Here is a 20045-nt window from a genome sequence, read left to right on the forward strand (position 1 = left end):
GCTTCACAAAGGGTTGCCCTTTGTGAGCCACTCGGATCCGAAAAGACTTACTCGGCTGCTCGACAGCGGACCATAGTGGGTTACCAAGCCGTTGTACGGCGAGGGGACGTTCAGTACGAGTTTTGAGGAGGTAACAGACTCAAGTATCCCGCCACAATGACATTTCTTCTCTCATCCTAGAAAGTCTGTATCCTGGCGACATGGTGGCTGGGGACCTCGCCCCAAAGACGATTGTCATCTTTGGCATCACCGGTACCCAGGTAAGCACTTGTCGAGTTCAGAATAAGAAACCGATACAAATATGCTGATGCATGACTCTATCAGGGTTCATCGGTAGCAAGATCTTTCGTAAGTCAGTCTGGGTGGACAATGCACGGTGTCACCAGAAAGCCGTCCAGTCCGGCTGCTGTACAATGGGAGATGCCAGGTATCGAAATCGCGTACGGCGACTTGGACGATGCAGAGTCTTTGTGCAAAGCACTGCGAGGCGCGAACATTGTCTTCGGTGTAACAGACTTCTGGCAGCATCTTAAGGATCCTAAAGTACAGCGCCAGGCGGCCGAAAGCGGTAAACCGATCAATGCAATTGCCTTCGAGCGAGAGATCAGGTAAGGCCGGGTATGTGCACACACAACACAGTGTACTGATAGCTAACTCAGGGTAGGCGCTCATCGACGCGGTGGCCGCAACGCTTCCGGATCTCGAGCGCTTCATAATTTCGACCCTCTCATCGGCCAGAGATGCTAGCGAAGGTGCGATCGACTTCAATCTCCACTTCGATTCGAAAGCTGAGATGTTGAAGCATCTAAAGAAAAGGTACCCAGAGTTGTGGGCGAAGACGAGTCTCTTAACCTTGGGCTGCTATGCTGGCAACTGGAAGCTGTACAAAGATGGCGCTGGTCGGCCAGGAAAGATTGACGATGGGGTATACAAGATATACCTGCCAAGGGACGGAGACACGCCACTGCCGTTCGTAGAGCCCAATGCTGATACTGGTGAGAGGCCCGCTTCATGGCTCGTTTCGGAAAGCTGACAGCAGCACAGACCCGTTCGTCAAGGCGCTCTTGAATCTACTATCGGGTACCAACCTGGTGGAAGCTGGCTCACCCATATCTTGGGCTGAGTGGTGCAACATCTGGGGTCGGGTGAACGACGTCAAGTGCACGTTCGAAAGGCAGGATCGTGGGGTGATACAAAACGCCACCGGGGTCGTTGGGCGAGAGATTGCGGACATGTGCCAGTTTTCGAGGAGCACAGCTATTGTGGAGTCGATGGGAAGAATGTCGTCTACCCTTGGGATCTCTCCTTCAAGGTCAAGTACACCACGATGGAGGAGTACATTCAGTCGCAGGACTGGGACAGTGTGCTGTGTCCAGAAGGAGGTATTGTGGAAGCTCCATAGCTATCTTCTTGTTGGGAGTGCATCGCAGTCGCCGAATGGAAGTTTCGTTAAAACCGAATGTCAGTATAACGGGGATAGAGGAGACGCGCAGGCGGGCGATCTACTTCTTATGCAGCGAGGACCCTGAAGATTCCGGCCAATCACGTCGAGGCAGCCCTAAACTCCTGCTTCAGTTCCGCGATAGACCACTACAACACGCTCATAATGGCGGGAATACGTCGGTCGACGCGCCAGACAACTGCATCTGCCTCAAAGTACAAAGACGACAGCTCTTCGGCCTCCGAGAAGGTGGCACCAAAGCGCAATGCCAAAAAGTCCACGCGTCAAAAACGTGTTCGCGAAGACGACGCTGATGAAGACGAGAAGGATGAGAGGTGTGTCCCTCAGTCGTTATCTACAGATCACATCTAATGCAATGCCCTACAGCAACCAGCCACCAGCCAAGAAGAGCAACAAGTCCAAGCCAGAACCGAAATCTGCCACAACCGAAGCCCAATCCCTAGAGACGCCTGTACCACCCGCAGCCCCGTGGAACGACTCAAACCGTGATGCAGACGATAGCCAGGAAGTGTTCTGGCTGATGAAAGCCGAACCTCTACCCCGCTTCGAGAACGGTGTCAATGTCGCCTTCTCGATCGACGACCTGGCCGCCTGCACAAAGCCAGAACCCTGGGGCGGTGTGCGAAATCCGCAAGCGCGCAACAATATGCAAGCTATGCGTAAAGGCGACCTAGGCTTCTTCTACCACAGCAATGCAAAGCCTTCGGGTGTGGTTGGCATACTCAAGGTCGTCGAAGAAGCCAAGGTAGATGAGACGGCGTTCGACAGCAAGGACCCCTACTATGACCCCAAGAGCGACCGAGCCAAGCCAAAGTGGTACTGCGTTGGAGTTGAGTTTGTTAAGAAGTTCGACGATGTCGTGGACCTGAGAAGCATCAAAGAGAACGCAGCGGCAGGAGGCAAGCTGAAACACATGCAGCTGATCACCAATGGACGCTTAAGCGTCTGTCGAGTACGCAAAGAAGAATGGGAGTTCATTCTTGGCATGGCTGAAAACAAGTAAAGGACCGAGGCGGGCACAGAAAAGACCTTTTGTAAGACCGTTGATCAATGAGTGCGGACCTGTGATCAATACTGGAGGCCTCGGATGATATCTGGGCTGTTCAGAAACGCGCACCTCTCGACCAACTTCTGCTTCGACACCACGTCTGGCGAATCTGCACCGCTCAACGGCCACCAGCCCTCCCATGGCCCACCGACTGTCATGACGTGCGTCTGGTTCGGAGCAATGTAGGCACCCAGCCAACCCTGTACCGTCACCTCGCCTCCCTTGATTGGGTTCCCTGTAGTCGCGAAGGCGCTCCATGACCGGCTCGCACATTTCTGCAGAGCATAGTCGGAGGCCGTCACGTTGATTGGATTGCCGGATACGTTGTACGCCTCCACGTTACCAAAGACGTAAGCGAACTCGGACGTATGCACTACGCCCAAATGCGATACGTTGATCGTGTGCTCCAGGATCGGGTCGAGGATAGTTTGGTTGAAGTCGTAGTGGTACACGGGTCCACCATAGGTCTTGTGCATCGCAGCACCGAGATAGAGTGGCGGACATACCATCAAAATATCCCTGAACATTCTTGCCGAACGATAAAATTCCGCTGTTAGGTTTGTGCCAGATGGTGGAGTAAACTCAGCCACAGGATACAAACCCAGCAGGTCGTCCAGTGACTCCTCGGGCATTGCTGGAAGGTATGAACGCATAAAGTTGTAGGTATCATCCGATGTCGCAATGCTCACGTCGGTGTAAAAATTCAGGTCGTCTTGCGCCCACCCAGATAACAATGTCACGTTACCGAACCGACCCTCGTCAATGAGTTGACTCGGCGGTGCAGGCAGGAAGTCACCGTCGACGACAGGAAGCCAGATGTCTCCGACGTTGTGACCGATATCGTTCGCATACGTTGTGATGGAGGCGTTCAATAACGTATCGGTCGCCATTCCACGCAGACAAGAGATCGTTTTTGGGGCTTGCAGGCCGGTGGTGTTGCATCCAACAAATTCGACAAGCGCCGACAGGGCGTCTCTCGAGAAGTTGCCTGTGAGACCAGGCTCAAGAGATTGTGACTCTGCGATGGCTCTCTGGAACGGCGGCGGTTTGGCACCTCCGTACGCAAGAATATGCATACCAATTGCGAGGCCGCCAGAAGACTGCCCAAAGATGGTGATGTTCTCCGGATCACCCCCAAAGACCCCAATGTTGTCGCGGACCCATTCAATTGCAAGCCGTTGGTCTCGCAGCCCAGCATTTTCGCTTCCTTCTTCTTTTAGTGAGTCTGACTGGGTAAACCCAAAGAACCCCAGGCGATAGTTCATTGCGACGTGTATGACAGGATGGCCCCCCTCCACCGACTGTCGAATCAATCCATCAGGCTTAAAGGTTGGCTCCATGTTTGACCCCCACCAGAAACTTCCTGTTAATCTGTCAGCAAGGCCGATGGTCAGAAGTGCTTTAGCTTTACCCCCGTGGATCCACACCATGACTGGCAGCTTTCCGTGCGAACGTGTTGCATTTAGCTTTGGCCTGATGATGTTCAGATTCAAGCAGTCCTCTGATACCTCTGTCACATTGCCTTCGCTTAAAGGCGGAGACGCGTTACCGAGCGGTTGCGGACAAGCAATCCCAGGCTTTGTGGCATCGACGACTGATCCTGGCGTTGGCACGTACAGACGAGGCGGCTTGAACCTATTCTCTCCACTGGTATCTTGCCCGTATCGAATGCCATAAAAGTGCTGGAGTCCATCACGCTCGATGCCACGATACGTTACGCCACACGAAGCATCATCAACGTGGAATGCGTGCGCTGCAGCACCAATACTGCCCAGAACGCTGGCAAAAACTCCGGTCTTCATGTTGTTGTTGTTGTTGTTATCAAAGGCTGACTGCTTCCATGCTGGCTCCGGTCGACCTTTTGAACACTGCGCTCGTTTGTCAATTCAAGTTTGACACGTTTACCCTTCCCACGGAAGGCCAATTGCTAAACGAGCGGGAAGCAAGGGCACCAAGGGGGACATTATATTTCTCGTAGCTTCACTTCGCCAGCCGTCACTCCTCACTATCCACCACGATAACTCGGTTATCTTGCTCCCTGTGGGGATCTGCTCAGCGAACAGCAGCCATTCCACGTGTCTTGACTTCGCGTTAAGTACAAAACTTGAACCAATCCAGAGGCTAGAGCAGACCACTATGCTTCAAGTAGGAAGCTCTGAGCAACCTACCGGCTAAAGCAGACGCAATGTTATGTGCTCATTCGCTCACCCATATCGCGCAAATCCCCGCTTTCTTCCATCGTTCGGCCAGAGAATCGAGTTTTTTACGACAACGAGGTCGCAACTGAGTCCAAATGAAACTGACGGTCCCCCATGCGCCAAGTTTGGAAGGTACGTGACTGCCTATCGACACGGAACTGGCCTCGGCAAGCAAACGGCGTAGGTATGCAGACCTTCCAGATCGGGCGAACTTCGCCGAACACAGAAAGCCGCCGACATCGTGCCTTCAACGGCCGCCTGTGACACCTTGGACCGTTCGCACCTCCTAGAATGCCTCTTGCGTACACGGCTCAACGCTAGTCGGCTGGGGTATCAGGTACGCCACATGCTCATTGGCAGTACGGAGTCGAACTACAGTACGAAGACTACGCTGGAAACGCCAGTAAGTTCTAGCTTTGCCAGGCCTGCCATGAGTCTGCGGCTACCCCTAACGCCTTCCGCATCAACGGCACAGCTCATATCACCCAACACTTGATAAGTAAGCACCGAGTCGATCCCAAAACAGACTTGATGCCTGATAATCTGTCTATCCCCAAGAGCCCATGGGACGCCGCACGCGTTGCTGGCTCATCGGACCTCGTTTCACACACCCCTTGGGAGGAGGATAAGCTGCAATCAGCACTTATTGATCGGGCTATCGTACACGATATATCGTTCGCCACAGCGACGTCAAAGGCCACCCGTGGCTTGTTGGCCTAGAATCGACGAAGTCTACTTCAAGCCCTGCCCAATTCCCAAACAACAATGTCGTTATACGTCACCAAACAACTCAAACAACGCCAGGCAGAGGTGTCAGCACTTATTGAGAAGGCTCAGAGTAAGACGAGTGTGAGTGTTGACGTATAGACGTCATGCAATCCATACTATTGCGCCGGGCCTTGATTTTGAGGAGTACTTCTATTGCGGTGCAAGTCGGTCCTATAGGCCTTGGTCGTCACCTCTGTTGACTACGTTGTACTAGCACGTCTCAGGGAATGTATATATGGTCGCCTCCTAGCTAGCAAGCAACTCAGCGCAGTTTCCCATCGATACATACAGCGGCTACGTCTGCCGCGACAACTTCAATATGTTGAGAGCTACTGGGACAGCGCAGCGGAGGGCTCGGAAGCCTTTGAGCTGCCGAAGTGGGACGATGGATCGGCTAGGAAAGGGGGTTCGAGTCCTGGAGTGAAGGATGAGTATGCGGGGAAAATACAGGAGAAGGAGAAGCTGCTAGTCAAGCTGTAGCGCGTACGGCGTCGCACATCGAAGCGAGTTCTCCAATCGCCTTTACGGCCGTTGATGCTGTCATCTATCTCTCTTTCGGTTCGAGTCGCGCCCTGCTGTTATGATTCAGCTGTAGTCGTGTTGCACACCGGTGTTGATACAACACCGCAATCGCCGAGCCCTTGGACAAAGACATCATTTCCTCCCTACTTAACTCGATACACATATACGGCAATGGTTATGTTACTTTGCTGACGTGTAGAGAAGATGAGTCTGGATTAAACGCCTAAAAGAAAGGTTTTTCACCTCCTGTCTTACATATGATCAAATAGCCATCCAAGGTCACGGGTATTGTCGACCTGTCCATCTAGTCGTACATCGTCGTACGGCCGTACACCTTCTATAGGCCGATCCTGCGCTTTAGGGCCTGTCTACTTCAGACGACTTATTTGATTATCAGAACCTGGAATCAGGTAAATCGGACGGATTTTAGCTGGCTGGTGCTCGAAGTTGGGGAACCGCTCTTGTGGTGATGCGCTGACCTGGTGCGAAGACCGTTAATCAACACACCACCTCGTCTAGTAGGTGGAGCTCCACCAGCGCCGCCTCTCGCCTCTACAACCACTACCCCGACAGAGTAGTCGGTCTCATCAACCTGAACGTGCCATACATGCTGCCCACCGGCGATCACTTCGACCTAGAAAAGCTCAACACCATGACCAAGGAGCACGTGGGCGCAGCATTGTTTTCCTACTGGCAAGTCTGCGCCGACGAGCACGGCCACAAGCTACTCTACGACAACCTTGAACGCACTTTCCGCGCCCAGCATGTGGAGCACCATATCATGGCCGATCTAGGAACAGTCCCTGGCGCAATGAAAGACTACCTCATTAACGAGCATAGTCTGCGCAAGTACGCCCAAGACCCGCAATTTAAGAAGACTTTCATCGATCGCATGACTAGAGATGGGCTCGAAGGACCACAGTGCTGGTGCCGCGCTGTAGTGATGAACTATCAGAGTACGAGTGATAAAGAGTTGCCCTGGGATAGAATGGTGGTTAAGGTGCCGGCACTGTATATCGGGACAAAGGATGATCCTGTCTGTCGATCGGAAATCATGGCTTCGTACAAGAAGCAGCTTTTGCAGCAGCTTGAGGAAGCGGACATGGTCGATGCAGCGCATTGACTGCCGTACGAGGCGCTGAATGAGGCGATCAAGAGGATTGCACCTTGGCTGAAGAGGACTTTTGGAAAGCAGTAGGGCACTACTCAAAAAGCATTATTCAACGAGATGGGCAATGATCATGAGCTGTAGTCCCGGACGAACAATGATACGATGTGAAGAATTGAGACTGAGTCGGCGGACGAGGTAAAATGGTGTGAATGCGCAAGTCTGTATGTTTACCCCGGACTTGCAAAGCTTCTCCGGATCACAGCCGAGTCTGACATGCAGCACATCTGCACACAAGACCTTGGAGACGGCGAGTCTCGTTGTGGGCTGACAAAACAATGCTTGGAACGTAGTAACTCAAGGCCATGATGGCTAACAACCAAAAAGTTCGGTTCTAACAATAACATACCGGACTAATGAGCGGACGAAATATTGCAGGTGCCTAAAGCGAGCGCAAAGTTTACAGGTATTCTTCAAACGCTTAATATTTACCGTGCATATTCAACGGCCCCTTCAATCCAGCACTCAACGCACCTCACCTACAGCATGACGCAGACATACAATCAGGACTTTCTTGGGCCTGGTCCTTTCCTACTTCACGACCCTTACTCTCAGAATATCCCGCTCATGAACCGGTATGTACGCCGCTCGCCCCCTCCCCCTCCCACTTCAAGAACACACAACTGTGTTCCTCCCACCCAGAACCATCGCTGTCCTCGGCGGTATCATTCCGACAAACGATACCAGCATCACCAAAACGTCCCTTGTGTAGTTCTACTCCATCTCGAACAACACATGGACCACCGTCGCACCGTTACTGCGCGCAATGAACCACATCAACGCCGCCGTTATCAACGGAAAGATCTATGCCCTCGGCGGTCTTGCAGATTTGGGCGAGTCCGAGCCAGCCTAGCGCGCAGTGCCTGATGCGTTCGTGTACTCATCTTGCACTGGAACTTGGGAAAAGATATCTGGTTTTCCTGCAGGAGAAGAAAGAGGGAGTGCGGCGGTCGGTATCTACGGCTGGAAGATCATTTTGGCGGGTGGGATGACGGATCTCGAGCTTTCGGGGAACAGGAGTCAGAACATTGTGGCGGTGGTCAGCATGTTTGATATGACGAGTAGGAGGTGGAAGGATGTTTCGGACATATCCAAGTATTTGCCCGAGGCGAGGGATCGTGCGGGTGCTGCGGTTGTGGAGGACAAGATGTATGTCCTTGACGGTCGCGAGAGGGGACAGGAGAATGTACAGGGCACTGTATTCGTCCTAGATCTGTGCGATTTTGAGGCAGGATGGAAGGTTAGTGAAGTGAGGATGCCGACCCCGAGGGATGGCGTTGCGGCGGGTATTGTGGGTCAGAAGGTACACATTTTCGGGGGTGAGGGTAACACCGAGGCAGAGAGTGGAATCTTTCACCAAATCGAGGTATATGATACAAGAAAGGATAGATGGGAGAATGTGGGAACTATGAGGACTCCAAGACATGGGACTTATGCTATGGGCGTGGGAAAGAGAGTATATGTGCCTGGCGGGGGAGTGCGGCAAAGTGGGGCGCCAATTTCGGACTTCGATGTCTTTGAGCTTTGAGAGAGCACTCCAAAGAAGGTAGCGAGGTATCAGATCTATTTGCAGGTCTAGCTAGAACAACGCTTTGACATCCGACAATCACTGTAGCTTTTCACCTCCCTCTCTGATGGCCTGCCCATAATCACCTGCATTTGGCGTCCTCAGAATGGTGTGCGTATGGAACTTTGCAGGTTCTTTGTTCGCTAAGAAGACGCCGGAGTGGTGATCAAACTCGACCAAGATCACCGGGCTTTGAATGCGGAAGTAGTATGCATCATCATCGCCATAGCCGCCAATCCAGCAGAAGTATGTCTCGGCGAAGTACCTTTTGACTTGCTCGAGCTTCAGCTGCCGCGACTTCGTGGGATGGTAGAGAAGGAACTCGTTGCAGATGTCCAGTATGAGCTGCTGTTGCGAGGATGTAAGGTCAGAGGCGACCACGCCCTCGTAGGGCACAATACGGTTATCGCGGAACGCACCGCAGTGATGGCGCTGATCATCAGGACCCCAGGTATCAGTGATGAGTTCGTCGCGCTGCGATTCGTCGTTGTTAGAGTTAGCATACACTTGCTTCATGCCGGGGTCACGGAGGCTTTTGAAAACCTGAGCAGTGCTTTGCTGTTCGGGCCTCAGACTCTGCATCAGCTTCAGGCCAATGTTACCCTCCTTGTGAAGAATTGCGGTACCCTTCCATTGCCCATCATCGATGACGTTTGGTTCTGCGCCGGTGAATGAGGGACTGAGTATAATCTGGTTTCCTTTGAAGAAGCATGAAATATCCAGGTGATGGCCATAGAGTAGCCAGCCCCATGGCGAGCTCGGCGATGACGAAGGTGTGCCAAAGATGAGGAAGTTGTATGAGTACTTGTTCATGATGTTTGGGAGTTTGACAACCTCCCCGAGGAAGTGGTTGATGCGCATGGCAGAAAGGGCCTTGACGTAGCCCTCAGGCGAGAGTGATGCTTCGACCACCTTCAGTACGGACTGTGCGATGGACTCGGGGACTGCTCTAAATCAGTATGCGAGTAGTGGAACCCTGTCGAAAACATGGACTCACCCTCCTCGAGTCGAATGCCAAAAGGCCGTAGCAGGAATTCGGGGTTACTCCAGGCTCTCCATTCCCGCGCGTTGATGGGATACGACATCTTCTTCTTCTGCTCCTCATTCAACTCGCCAAATAGCCCATCTACCTTCTTGACTACACTCTCTGTGTCAAAGTCCTCGTCTTTAGCTTCGAAAAGCCCATCTCTCACTTTGCCATCATTAGTCACACCCTTGTACGGCTCAGCTAGCAACTTTTCCCAGGTTTTGGTAAGATCATACAGCCAAGGCGGTTGGCGATGGTCTTGCATGTCCTTTACATATTCGTAAGGGGTTTGCTTTGCAGCGGTTGTAAAACGAGGCGTGCTCAGGTCATGCAGGTGCTGTCTGAAAGCAACTGAGGCTTCCTCGAAGGAGTTCTTTCTCGCCATTTCCTGGATGTGAATGGTGGTAGTCGAGGTGCCCAAATGGTTGTTCTCGTCGGAGTTTGTTCTTCGAAGCGCAATTGCTACTTTATTGGATAGCCGCAATGCACAGATCAGGTCATTCCTTTAGGTACAAGGAAAACTGATACGGTGTCGAATTTGATTCCGGGTATCCTGATCGTGATGACCTCGATGCTCGAAGTAGATCGCGTTGCGTGCACGCGCGTCCGGGTAAAAGCTTTTCCACTTGTGTAATGGCGATATTCCGTAGTGCAGTCCCGCTTGTTGTTCAATTGCAGAGGTGTGTACTAGCAACTTCTTCCCTGGAAATTGTTACGCGATTCGACCTTCCTTCAGCACAAGAGTGATGGCTGGCGACGCGTCTTAAGCTACCCCACATGCAGCCTCATTTGCTAGCGCGGGGCAATCTGGACCCCGCGGAATCGACTTCGGCTGGCTCGCGGCCGCAGAAGTACTTCCGTACAACGAGTATCCTGGTAACTTCGTACAATCATCAGTGGACGATATACACGATACAGAAGTCAAATGAGCTCATCGATATATGGACTAGCGATCGTTGTACGATGGTCGACTGCACATGAGCAGAGTCTAGGACATCATCAATATTCAGAGGTACCAGAGACCAACAGCATATCAAATGCAGACTATCGTGTAAGTTGACAAATACGATCGTACGTTGCCTCGATTGTTACCATAAGATTACAGACTTTAGTACAGGGCCTTGCACTCCCATTTCGCAGCATCGTCCACATCACCCTCGCCGGTGTACTTAGCTTGCTTGGGGTAGATGCAGAGAGGCCTCTGTCGCAGCACCTTATCGTGAGTGGTATCATTGATATACTTAGTGGCAATGATGTACTCAGGTACTCTGCCCTCCTCGACCCAAGCCATCATGGCCTTCAGCACATCGTGCTCTTCGTCCTCAAATCCAGGAACGCTGTAGATATCGTTGGCGAGAGCAACTTGCTGGTTACCACCAGCGAAATACCACGGCGCATTCATGCTAGTCTGGGTACCAGAGCAGTGGCCCATGCCAGGAACGAGGAAGTACTTGAAAAACTCGTCAACATTGATGCCCTGCGGCTTCAAGGTTCGAGTAACGTGGTCGTAGAAATATGGAGTCGAGCCGGTCGGGATGAGTGGATCAGCCATGCCATGGTATGACATAATTTTGCCGCCCTTGGCATGGAAACGAGACAGATCGAAACCTACAGTTGCATTTCCGGGGTTGATCGCATCAGACAGAGCGACAATGTCGTCATTGTAGTCTGTGAAGTTCCACTGAGGCCCTTTACCAAGGAAGTACTGGACGTATCCGGTGCCGAGCGCGTTGGGCGCATTGCCAGAGAAGAAGATGGGCTGACCCTCGCTACCAAGGTAGAAGGATGGGAAGATGAATGTGTTGTTCTCGCCAACATAGTCGCTGAAGATATTATAAACAGTGTCAAGCTGGGGTCCTGTGAGACAAGAAGAGGCGTTGGCGGTGCTGCTTGAGCCGCAGAGCAGAGTTGTAGGCTGGAAGTTGCAGCCCTGAGGGTCCGAGATGATGTTGTCGACGACTCCATCTTGAGGATCGCACTGCTTGATAACCTCTGCGTTCAAGGTCGAGAACAACGCCGCGGGAATGTGATAATCAGCAGTGGTAGGAAGATTGTAAAGCGCAATGCGTAATGTCCATGGCTGAAGATGACTGGTCCACCACGCAGGGGCGCCCGCTACAATTCCGTCGAAGTCCTCGGGGTAGTATTCTGCTTCTTTCAGACCTTGACGACCACCAGTAGAGCATCCAGAGTAGTAGCTGTATGTGACGTTCTGCTCGTAGTACGCGGCTGTGATCTCTTTTCCGACGACCACGGAGCCGTGCATAGCAAGGTGGCCCCAGTTTTCAACGTTGCCCGGCTGATTATAGGCCCAGGTGCCATTACTGTTAGTCGAATTGTGACCAGTATCAGTTGAGATCGCGGCAAATCCATAACGGACTCCAGCAGCCTGTGTTCGCATCAGCTTTATTCCGTCACAGACTTTGCGCGACTCACCATATCGAGGTAGTTGATGCCACCAGCAAAGCCGCCATTGCCAACAGCTAAGAATCTGCCATTCCACTCTTCAGGGAGGAAGATGCCAAAGCCAAAAGTAGTGTTGTCAACTGACTTGACCTGGATGGATGCAGCACATAAAGCAGGCAGATTAGGTGGGCTATTCGGGTATCCTGTGTCGCCATTTGGTGTCTCAAAAGTGCCATTTGTTGCGACAGGATGCGCGAAGTTGACATTGGCACCTTTCGGCAGGACAGCTTGGATCGCGCTCGGTGTGCAAGTGTAGTTGAGCGCTTGTGCAGCTCCAATGAGCGCAGCGCTGCTAATCAACGATTGTCTCATCTTGCCGATTCAAAGACGACTGCGATCACAACGACAAAGAGGAAGGAGGTGGAAAAGTCGGCTTAACTGATCTACAAAATATTATTTCTGCCACCTTTTAACATCGTGAGGCCTAAATGATCCTTGATGCAGCTAACCTCACCAAAGCGGACGATCGACAAGTTCACGGTTATCTTGAGCAAGTAGCCCGCCGGGGCGGGCATTCCACTAATTATTTGCGGCTCGGGTTTGCGGCATTAAGCTTGCTGGTCCAGTCCCGTGGAGCAAGTTCATCTTTTTCCGACATAATGTACAGAAAAGGCGTTGTACGAAGCTTGACTCTCGCCATGGGCGCCGGTGTTGAACTCGAGCGTCTACTGACTCTACTCGCTCATATTGATGAGTCTATGCATACACATATCTGTCTACAGTGTCTACAGGGTTGTGTCCAAGCTAACAGCAGTGACAACGCCAAGGGAAATAGCAGCGAGATACAAAAGTTGATGATGAGTGGGTAGGCTGCGATGCAGGAACGGCAGGGCGCACAGCCGGTAATTACCCGAGTGGCAAGAATAAGCCACCTACGCTAACATCTGGGTCGGGCCTTCGGTGGGTTCAGAAAGAACAGGCAACCTCTGTTACTACTCTATTGATGCGCTCAAACACGAGCCGTTCAAAAGTTCCGGGTGCGGTGCTCGGTTTCCGAGGTCACGTTTATGCCCATTGATGTTGTCCAATTAGAAGTTGCTGACGTACACGGACGTGGCTTAGAGGCGGCTAAGCGTTCATCCGGAATTCGGTGGTAGAATGAACCCCGGGGAAAAGAGCTTCACGAGAACTGGAGGAATTGTGGATGTGGATGTCTACGAAGCCATTGCGAACATAAAGGTGCTATTGAGAAGCCGGGTTTTTGTGGTTTTAAAGTCGTCGACATCTTGCATCGCACCAACCGGCATTGCGCTCGAACTTCCCCGCAGAGCTTCAAACAAAGCTTCGAACCTCAACAACAACATCAGCTCAATAGAGTTGGAACGCAAAATGGCAGACAACTTGAGGATAGCCATCATCGGCGCAGGCATGGGTGGCCTTGCCACAGCACTGTCTCTTGCAAAATCCGGCCACAAAAACATCACAGTCTACGAGCATGCCGCAAACCTCGGCTTCGTAGGCGCAGGCATCCAGCTTGCGCCTAACATGGCCACTATCCTTGATAAGCTGGGCGTCTGGAAGCAGATCGAAGCCGAAGCAGTTCAATGCGCAAACACATCCATTCGTCAAGGTTCTTCAAACGAGGAGCTTGGTTATGTCGACCTGGGCTATGTCAAGGAGAATTACGGATACCCACACATGGTCGGCCATCGCGCATCACTCGCAGGCGGCCTGTATGAAGGATGTCAGAAGGAGAACGGAATCACATTCAAGTTCGGCAACACCATCACAAACGCCCGCTTTGGGGCAAAGCCCAGCTTTGAAGTGACAAACAACAAGACCGGCGAGAAAGGGAGCGTCGAATGCGACGTCCTCATTGGTGCCGATGGTGTCAAGAGCAACACCCGCGTTGCCATGCTGAAAGAACTCGGCGAGACGGCGACGGTCAGGGACTCGGGCCAGGCGGCGTACCGCATTATGCTCACTCGCGAGCAAATGTCGCCATACCCTGAGCTGCTCAAGCTGATCGATAGCGATACCGTTACACGTTGGATCGGCGAGAAAAAGCACATCATTGCGTACAGCATTCACAATAAGCAGATCTACAACCTGTCGACTGCGCAGCCGGACGCCAACTTTGCGGGTGCTCCGGACGCGCAGTACACAACTAAGGGGAGCAAGAGCGCGATGTTGGATTTGTACAAGGACTTCTGTCCAATGATTCAGGATATGTTGAACCTGGTGCCGGAGGGCGAGGTCGTAGAGTGGAAGCTAAGGGTTCACGACCCGCTGCCCACGTGGGTCAGTGGCAGCATGGCGCTGGTCGGCGATGCGTGTCATCCAACCCTACCACACATGGCGCAGGGCGCCGCGCAAGCGATTGAAGATGGCGCTGTACTTGGTGTCGTCCTTGCACCCTCAAGGCTAGGTGACGCTAGCCCAGAGATCATCAATAAGGCACTCAAGTTGTATGAGAGACTGAGAAAGCCTAGGGCGGAGGCGCTCGTTGAGCTCGCCGCAGAGAGTGGGCGGAACATGCATCTCGGCGCCGGCAAGGCCAAAGAGGAGCGTGATAAACAATTTGCGGCGCTCAAGCTCGGAGGTGGCAAGGTTCCTGATAAGTGGGCAGACGCAGATGTCCAGGCCAAGGTCTACGGTACTAATGTTGTCAAGCAGGCCGAGGAGCTTTGTCAAGAGGAAGGCCTGGTGGCGAAGCTCTGAGCAGTTGATAGCTGAGTTTGCACTTGTAATTATCACGTTTAGCAAATTATGAAGCGCAATGAACACGTGTGAACTACATCATCGTGAAATTGCTCTGGAAATGATATTAGCCGCTGCCTTGCAGACGACTCACAAGCAGGGCCAGCTGCATGAGTCAGTCACTGCACAAGCTCTACAATCTGTTGCTCATGTTGCCGTGGAGCGAATTTCCCTTCCAGTGGCAGAATACGAGAGGGATCAGAGAGCCTACCACCAACAAAGCGACCACAATACCTGCACTGGGAGCCAGTCCCACATTGGTGAACATGTCAGGGAACCAAAAAGGTCCAATGAAACCCCAAGTCTGCCTGACCAAGGTGATGAAAACACCGATACTTCCTGCTTCATCTGGATAGCAGTCAATGGCGTACGTGATCAGCACAGTCGTGACGATCTGATTGCCTGTCGCAGCGATTCCGGCACCAATGATGGGTGTGACATTCCAGTGACCCTCCTGTGCCTGTTCGATCCGAACGAGGAAGACTACAAGACCGCAGATAGTCAGCAAGATCCCGGAATAGCTCAACCACAGCCTGAACTCAGGCTCGGGCTTCGCGGGCGCAGTCTTCTTCGCACGGGCGCGCATCCACATGTCACTTGAGTGACCACCGATTTGCTCGCCGATAATGGAACCGATGATGATGCCAAGGAACTGAAGACCCAGCTGCTTAGAGTTGAAGTGGAATTTCTCGCCGAAGAGCTGAGGAATCTCAACAGTGATGAGGACGGAGGCGAAGAGGAAGACCATTGCGTATGCGCATGCCGGAATCATGACGCACGGGTATTTGGCCAGTCGCAGAGGCGAGATAAACTCCATAGCTGTGATGGGCGTAGGATCGATGCGGCGGAACTTAAGGTATGACTCCTTGAAGGCTGCAAATCCAGACACAGCATGTTGAGCGTTGTCGTGACGGATGAAGCGTGTCTCGGGACCGAAGAGAGCGTACAGAACCACTTGTACACCGTTGATCTACGAGATACCGTTAGTGAAGAAGCCTTCAACGTGACACAGAAGCTGCTCACGATTGCTAGGATCCAGTAAATCCATCTGTAGCCTTCGTAGTATGTGACGAAGCCAAAGATGAGCGGTGCTAGCGGTATGCCGAGCGTAATCATAACAGTCCATACTCCCATGTACCTCGCCCTCTCCTTCTTGAAAAAAGTCTCGACCACGACAGCACTGCCAATAGCGTTCGGGGGCGAGATGAAGAAAGCCTGAAGCGCACGGCAGGCGGCCATGGCTCCGTAAGTCTGACTCTTTGCGCAACCAATGTTGAACACCAAACTGCCAATCAAGGAGATAATAAAGATTGGTCTGCGACCGAAGCGTGTTGAAAGGGGCCTCCAAAACAAGGGCGCACCTCCAAGAATGGCGATTTGCAATGAAGTCAGATACGAGGTCCTTTGCAAACTGACACCGAGATCTTCCGCAATGTTCTCGTATGCTGGAATGATGGCGGAGGCTGCAAAGCCACACATGCAAGCATGAAATGCTACGAAGACGAGATTCAAGACTTTCTGTGGATTGGTGAGTATGCGGAAACAACCGGTGGATGTGTTCAATACCTTCCATGTCGGCCAGTTATACGGATCTGCATCTCCCATAGTGGGCATGGGGTCAAGCTCGAGCGTGCCATGTCTTTGCAGCAGATACTGGCGATGTTCCTCTGAGAGATGCGAGGCCTCGACGGGGTCGAGGTAGGTTCCGTGCGTGTTGGCGTGCTCCAGATCCTCTTTGTAACGAGGAACATCAGGGACGAACTCTTTGTCGTTCGAGGCATGTTCAGTTGCGGTGGCCATGATCGTCCAGTGCCTGGCACAGAGTGCGAATGTCAGGAGACGGTGGTTCGATGAAGATCACCGGCAGCGCTGCCGCCCTCTTGTACCAATTTTCTGGAGCCCACAGGGGCACAGAGTAGCCGTGGAGTCTCCAAGTGGAGTCCCTCCAGACAGTGATAGCGCGGCCCATGGGGTTGCTCAATTCGGGGCAAGAATAATTGTGGGCTTTCGTCACGATGGCATTGCTAGCCTTTACAATCTCGCCAACCACAGACAAAGATAACGGAAGCACGTACAGTAGTGGTCTCTGGGCTAGATACTCATGCTTTTTTGTTGAGTCCACATTGCTTCACAGGCGAACTCCTGGGTGGGTCGCAGCAGACAGGCAATGTCTTTCGGCACTTCACCGCTGGCACAGTGGCTACTCTTTCCATTTTGATTGACCAGTAGAGAATTTAAGGCCAATTGCTCGCGAAAATGCAAGTTTGACTGCCTGAAAGCGTTGTCTAACGTTGTCGCAGTCGCGAACGCCTTTCGCAAACCAAGCTTTTCGGTGAAGCTTGGGTGCGTGACCGAGAACGCCAGGGGCGATTGCTCGGCGTAGCGTACTCAGCCGACGCGTCATTTTCAGTCGGCCGGCAATAGTTCTGAACGCCGTCTGGTGTGTGCTGGCCCCCATGTTTTGGGCGCGTACGCCACAAAAAGTACTGTGTACACGCGTCTAAAACGTAGAGATCGCCGGCAGAGGCGAGCGTGCGCCAGAGAGGCTTACTCTAACAAGTAGGTACATGTCAAAGCCAGCGACATGCGCCCTACGAGATGCCCCGATGGTTTCCAAAGCTCCGACACCAGGGTCGACAGCCGCAACGGTCCGCGTCAAGCATTAGCGCATGATCAAAGACATGCTTTTCAAAGCTGTGATGAGACTCTTGACTTGGACTAGGACGGGTAATATCAACCCTGCCGGAGATGTCGCGCATTAGACCGAATAACGGCATCTCGAGTCGAATAATGGAGTGGAGCTTGACTGATGTACGAGATTGGACATCCGAGGAGCTGACAAATGGGACGAGGAACAGCGGGGATGCTGACATATGGGAGCCAAAGTCTGTGACAGCGTATATTTGATACTGTCTGCGTCTGTTTGCCAAGACGCTATCTATTGTCTCCCGCATCAGCCTGTAAACAGCTGCACTACGTGCCACCTGTCTACCCTGCCTTATATAGGGCCTCCTTATATTGCTTAATACTAAGGTCTCCTAGTTGCACTAGACTGCTAGGTTGCATAGCGTGTTAAGCCTTCGTTGCTATTGTGGAGACATGTCTGACCAGGTCACGGGGTGTACCCATCATTTTGCAAACAATAATAACCCGCCTTTTCGTTCACCCCCCTCCGAAAGAGCGTGATGATCAACAGCTTTCGCTGAATCCTCAAAATCTGACACCATGGGCATTTAATAGGACACTAGTTACGGTCCATATATGTTCACATGACTTCAAGCTGCTGCGCGGTCTAGCTCACGCTTTCATGACTTCTGTAACATCCAGCAGGTCAAAAACACCTACACCGAAACGCATTTCGATCATCTTCGAATGTTCAATATGTTCAAATAAGGTATGTTTATCAACAAGAAAGCGCCACATGACACCGAAGGAGCATCAGCAGCATCAATACCTCGCGTCGACGCTCACAACTTCCGACGTTTCCTCGATGCAGCTTCTCTATTCAACGAGGCAGCTCACAAGCTGTAACGCGACTTGAGGTTCCTCCACCAATCCCTCGCCATCCACGCATCGAACTCCGTGATCTGAGTCGCGCTGCCAGCCAGCATGAGGAAGTTGGTAACACCGGAGGGAGTCCAGTCATAGAAGTCATCAAGCGCATAGGTGTGGCCAACCTCGTGGAGGTAGATGTGAATGTTCTCAGCATTTACATTCTCCAGAAAGTACTCCTGCGCAAGACGCTGGCCCCAGTCACCACCCGCACCACCGCCAAAGCCAGGAGTAAGCCAAAGCGAGTTGTCGTAGTGGCGGTCCGCACCAGCCTCGCAACCAGCATAGTTGCCATCCTGGTGGAAGAAGCGACCGCAGGACTCAGCGCACTGCGGGATGCCATCGGCATCGACATCGGTGTAGATCTCAATACCGCTGACATCGCCCTGGAGCTGGCTCTTGTTCTTGACCGCCCAGCCAACGACATTCACGTCGACGGTGCTGTATGGGAAATCTTCGAATCCGGCAAGCACGCTGATAAACTTGTTGTACTGCTTCTTGAGCGCGTTCTCGATGTCGGTGCGTTGCGCGGCCGTGACGGTTGCGTCGCCCTCCCAGCGCACGCAGTAGCCGATCTTGCCCTTGCCAGCCATGACTTGGTCGTAGCCGTAGTTCATGAAGCCAAGCGCGTCAGAGTAGGTCTCAAGCTCGTGCTTCCAGACTTGCTCAAGCGCGGTCTTGATGTCCGAAGGCGGGTTCCATGTCGTTTGGTTCGAATCGCGCTTCCTCAGCGTTGTGCCCCAAGCGTTGGTATCGTCAAAAGCGAAAGTCTTTTCGTCGAAGGCGCAGACTGGAGCCGCGGTGCGGCGGTGGATATGCGTGTGCACATCACCGGGGATGGCGCCGGCGAGGGCGGTGGCAACGAGTGTTGAGATAGCGAATCCTGACTTCATATTGACGGATGAATGAACTGTGTTTGGTGATATGGTCCTTGAAAGAATGAAAGGTGCCGGCACCGAGAGTCAAAAAGGGAATGGAAAGAGTCGACAGGAAAATCGAATGAAAGGCGAAGGTTGGAGTTGCATTTTCGAATTTGAATCTTACTTACTACTTTATAGATCCTCTCATCGGTGTGCCGCCTCGCATAGGATCGAGTGATGACATACGGTGCTCCTTGGCTCATTCTACTCTTTCCTTGGTACTGTTTGGAAACAAATGTAGCGAGTCTTAGAAGATGCCAAGAGTGCTTGGCAACGGAGAATTGACTGTCTTGGTTGTGCGGAGCGGAGATTTTGTGTCGTGTACGGCGATCTTGACAGCCTCAAACTTCAGCCAGCTTCCTAAATCAGCATGAGAGCACTTTGCCAGAACACGTGCCGATCGCGACCCCGCTACCAAGTGTTGCATTTAAAGCTGAACTTGATGTAACGATGACCTAGAGATGCGATATGGGTGGTGTAAATGAATCGAGGAGAGGTACCCTGGAGTCGATCATACGTTTGAAACAATTAGCGCCGCGACCTCAATGGCCCCTTTCCATGTGTTTGCATGTCGCCCTACTTTGGGACGATGAACGCGGAAACCACACTAGATTTGTTCCAGTAAGTTTCTCGATATGTGCGTGGAG

The 20045-nt window shown here is 52.4% G+C and overlaps 10 protein-coding genes across 10 annotated transcripts; 5 read left to right on the forward strand and 5 right to left on the reverse strand.

Annotated features, from left to right (window-relative positions):
• Positions 1-200: 200 nt before the first annotated feature.
• M421DRAFT_6116 (NAD(P)-binding protein) lies at positions 201-1402 on the forward strand (the record flags this gene model as incomplete). Its single annotated transcript, XM_033595851.1, has 5 exons — positions 201-260; positions 325-543; positions 665-995; positions 1045-1182; positions 1242-1402. The coding sequence occupies 5 exons, from the start codon at positions 201-203 to the stop codon at positions 1400-1402; spliced, it is 909 nt and encodes a 302-aa protein (XP_033447579.1).
• Positions 1403-1606: 204 nt separating this feature from the next.
• On the forward strand, positions 1607-2465 carry M421DRAFT_6117 (DUF55-domain-containing protein; the record flags this gene model as incomplete). The annotated part of the gene is made up of 2 exons (XM_033595855.1): positions 1607-1776; positions 1829-2465. 2 exons carry the CDS (start codon positions 1607-1609, stop codon positions 2463-2465), a joined length of 807 nt encoding a protein of 268 aa, XP_033447580.1.
• A 65-nt stretch (positions 2466-2530) lies between these two features.
• Positions 2531-4312, reverse strand: M421DRAFT_93208 (para-nitrobenzyl esterase; the record flags this gene model as incomplete). Its single annotated transcript, XM_033598095.1, has 1 exon — positions 2531-4312. One exon carries the CDS (start codon positions 4310-4312, stop codon positions 2531-2533), a length of 1782 nt encoding a protein of 593 aa, XP_033447581.1.
• A 1161-nt stretch (positions 4313-5473) lies between these two features.
• On the forward strand, positions 5474-7121 carry M421DRAFT_6119 (uncharacterized protein; the record flags this gene model as incomplete). Its single annotated transcript, XM_033595858.1, has 2 exons — positions 5474-5557; positions 6489-7121. The coding sequence occupies 2 exons, from the start codon at positions 5474-5476 to the stop codon at positions 7119-7121; spliced, it is 717 nt and encodes a 238-aa protein (XP_033447582.1).
• A 622-nt stretch (positions 7122-7743) lies between these two features.
• Positions 7744-8694, forward strand: M421DRAFT_101755 (galactose oxidase; the record flags this gene model as incomplete). The annotated part of the gene is made up of 2 exons (XM_033586678.1): positions 7744-7872; positions 8020-8694. The coding sequence occupies 2 exons, from the start codon at positions 7744-7746 to the stop codon at positions 8692-8694; spliced, it is 804 nt and encodes a 267-aa protein (XP_033447583.1).
• Positions 8695-8733: 39 nt separating this feature from the next.
• Positions 8734-10269, reverse strand: M421DRAFT_177213 (uncharacterized protein). The gene is made up of 2 exons (XM_033587852.1): positions 9731-10269; positions 8734-9677 (listed from the first exon to the last, which is right to left on the reverse strand). The coding sequence occupies exons 1-2, from the start codon at positions 10143-10145 to the stop codon at positions 8773-8775; spliced, it is 1320 nt and encodes a 439-aa protein (XP_033447584.1). The 5' UTR covers positions 10146-10269; the 3' UTR covers positions 8734-8772.
• A 513-nt stretch (positions 10270-10782) lies between these two features.
• M421DRAFT_421734 (tannase and feruloyl esterase) lies at positions 10783-12595 on the reverse strand. Its single transcript, XM_033592929.1, has 2 exons — positions 12197-12595; positions 10783-12149 (listed from the first exon to the last, which is right to left on the reverse strand). Exons 1-2 carry the CDS (start codon positions 12536-12538, stop codon positions 10869-10871), a joined length of 1623 nt encoding a protein of 540 aa, XP_033447585.1. The 5' UTR covers positions 12539-12595; the 3' UTR covers positions 10783-10868.
• Positions 12596-13161: 566 nt separating this feature from the next.
• M421DRAFT_421735 (FAD/NAD(P)-binding domain-containing protein) lies at positions 13162-14961 on the forward strand. The gene has a single exon (XM_033592930.1). It carries the CDS (start codon positions 13325-13327, stop codon positions 14885-14887), a length of 1563 nt encoding a protein of 520 aa, XP_033447586.1. The 5' UTR covers positions 13162-13324; the 3' UTR covers positions 14888-14961.
• On the reverse strand, positions 14902-16821 carry M421DRAFT_421736 (MFS general substrate transporter). Its single transcript, XM_033592931.1, has 3 exons — positions 16493-16821; positions 15950-16444; positions 14902-15896 (listed from the first exon to the last, which is right to left on the reverse strand). The coding sequence occupies exons 1-3, from the start codon at positions 16724-16726 to the stop codon at positions 15060-15062; spliced, it is 1566 nt and encodes a 521-aa protein (XP_033447587.1). The 5' UTR covers positions 16727-16821; the 3' UTR covers positions 14902-15059.
• A 1473-nt stretch (positions 16822-18294) lies between these two features.
• On the reverse strand, positions 18295-19664 carry M421DRAFT_421737 (uncharacterized protein). Its single transcript, XM_033592932.1, has one exon. It carries the CDS (start codon positions 19369-19371, stop codon positions 18445-18447), a length of 927 nt encoding a protein of 308 aa, XP_033447588.1. The 5' UTR covers positions 19372-19664; the 3' UTR covers positions 18295-18444.
• Positions 19665-20045: the final 381 nt, after the last annotated feature.

The sequence above is a fragment of the Didymella exigua genome, assembly GCF_010094145.1.
Source record: "Didymella exigua CBS 183.55 unplaced genomic scaffold M421scaffold_17, whole genome shotgun sequence".
Classification (NCBI taxonomy): domain Eukaryota; kingdom Fungi; phylum Ascomycota; class Dothideomycetes; order Pleosporales; family Didymellaceae; genus Didymella; species Didymella exigua.

Excerpts from the sequence above, each read along its gene's own strand:
- M421DRAFT_421736 (XM_033592931.1), bottom strand. The coding sequence starts at position 16,726 with ATGGCCACCGCAACTGAACATGCCTCGAACGACAAAGAGTTCGTCCCT. Across the intron at positions 16,445-16,492 it reads ATAACTGGCCGACATGGAAG|AAAGTCTTGAATCTCGTCTT; the intron begins GTATTGAACACA and ends ACCAATCCACAG. Across the intron at positions 15,897-15,949 it reads TTTACTGGATCCTAGCAATC|ATCAACGGTGTACAAGTGGT; the intron begins GTGAGCAGCTTC and ends GGTATCTCGTAG.
- M421DRAFT_421734 (XM_033592929.1), bottom strand. The coding sequence starts at position 12,538 with ATGAGACAATCGTTGATTAGCAGCGCTGCGCTCATTGGAGCTGCACAA. Across the intron at positions 12,150-12,196 it reads GCATCAACTACCTCGATATG|GCTGCTGGAGTCCGTTATGG; the intron begins GTGAGTCGCGCA and ends ATGCGAACACAG.
- M421DRAFT_421735 (XM_033592930.1), top strand. The coding sequence starts at position 13,325 with ATGAACCCCGGGGAAAAGAGCTTCACGAGAACTGGAGGAATTGTGGAT.
- M421DRAFT_421737 (XM_033592932.1), bottom strand. The coding sequence starts at position 19,371 with ATGAAGTCAGGATTCGCTATCTCAACACTCGTTGCCACCGCCCTCGCC.
- M421DRAFT_177213 (XM_033587852.1), bottom strand. The coding sequence starts at position 10,145 with ATGGCGAGAAAGAACTCCTTCGAGGAAGCCTCAGTTGCTTTCAGACAG. Across the intron at positions 9,678-9,730 it reads TGGCATTCGACTCGAGGAGG|TCCCCGAGTCCATCGCACAG; the intron begins GTGAGTCCATGT and ends GATTTAGAGCAG.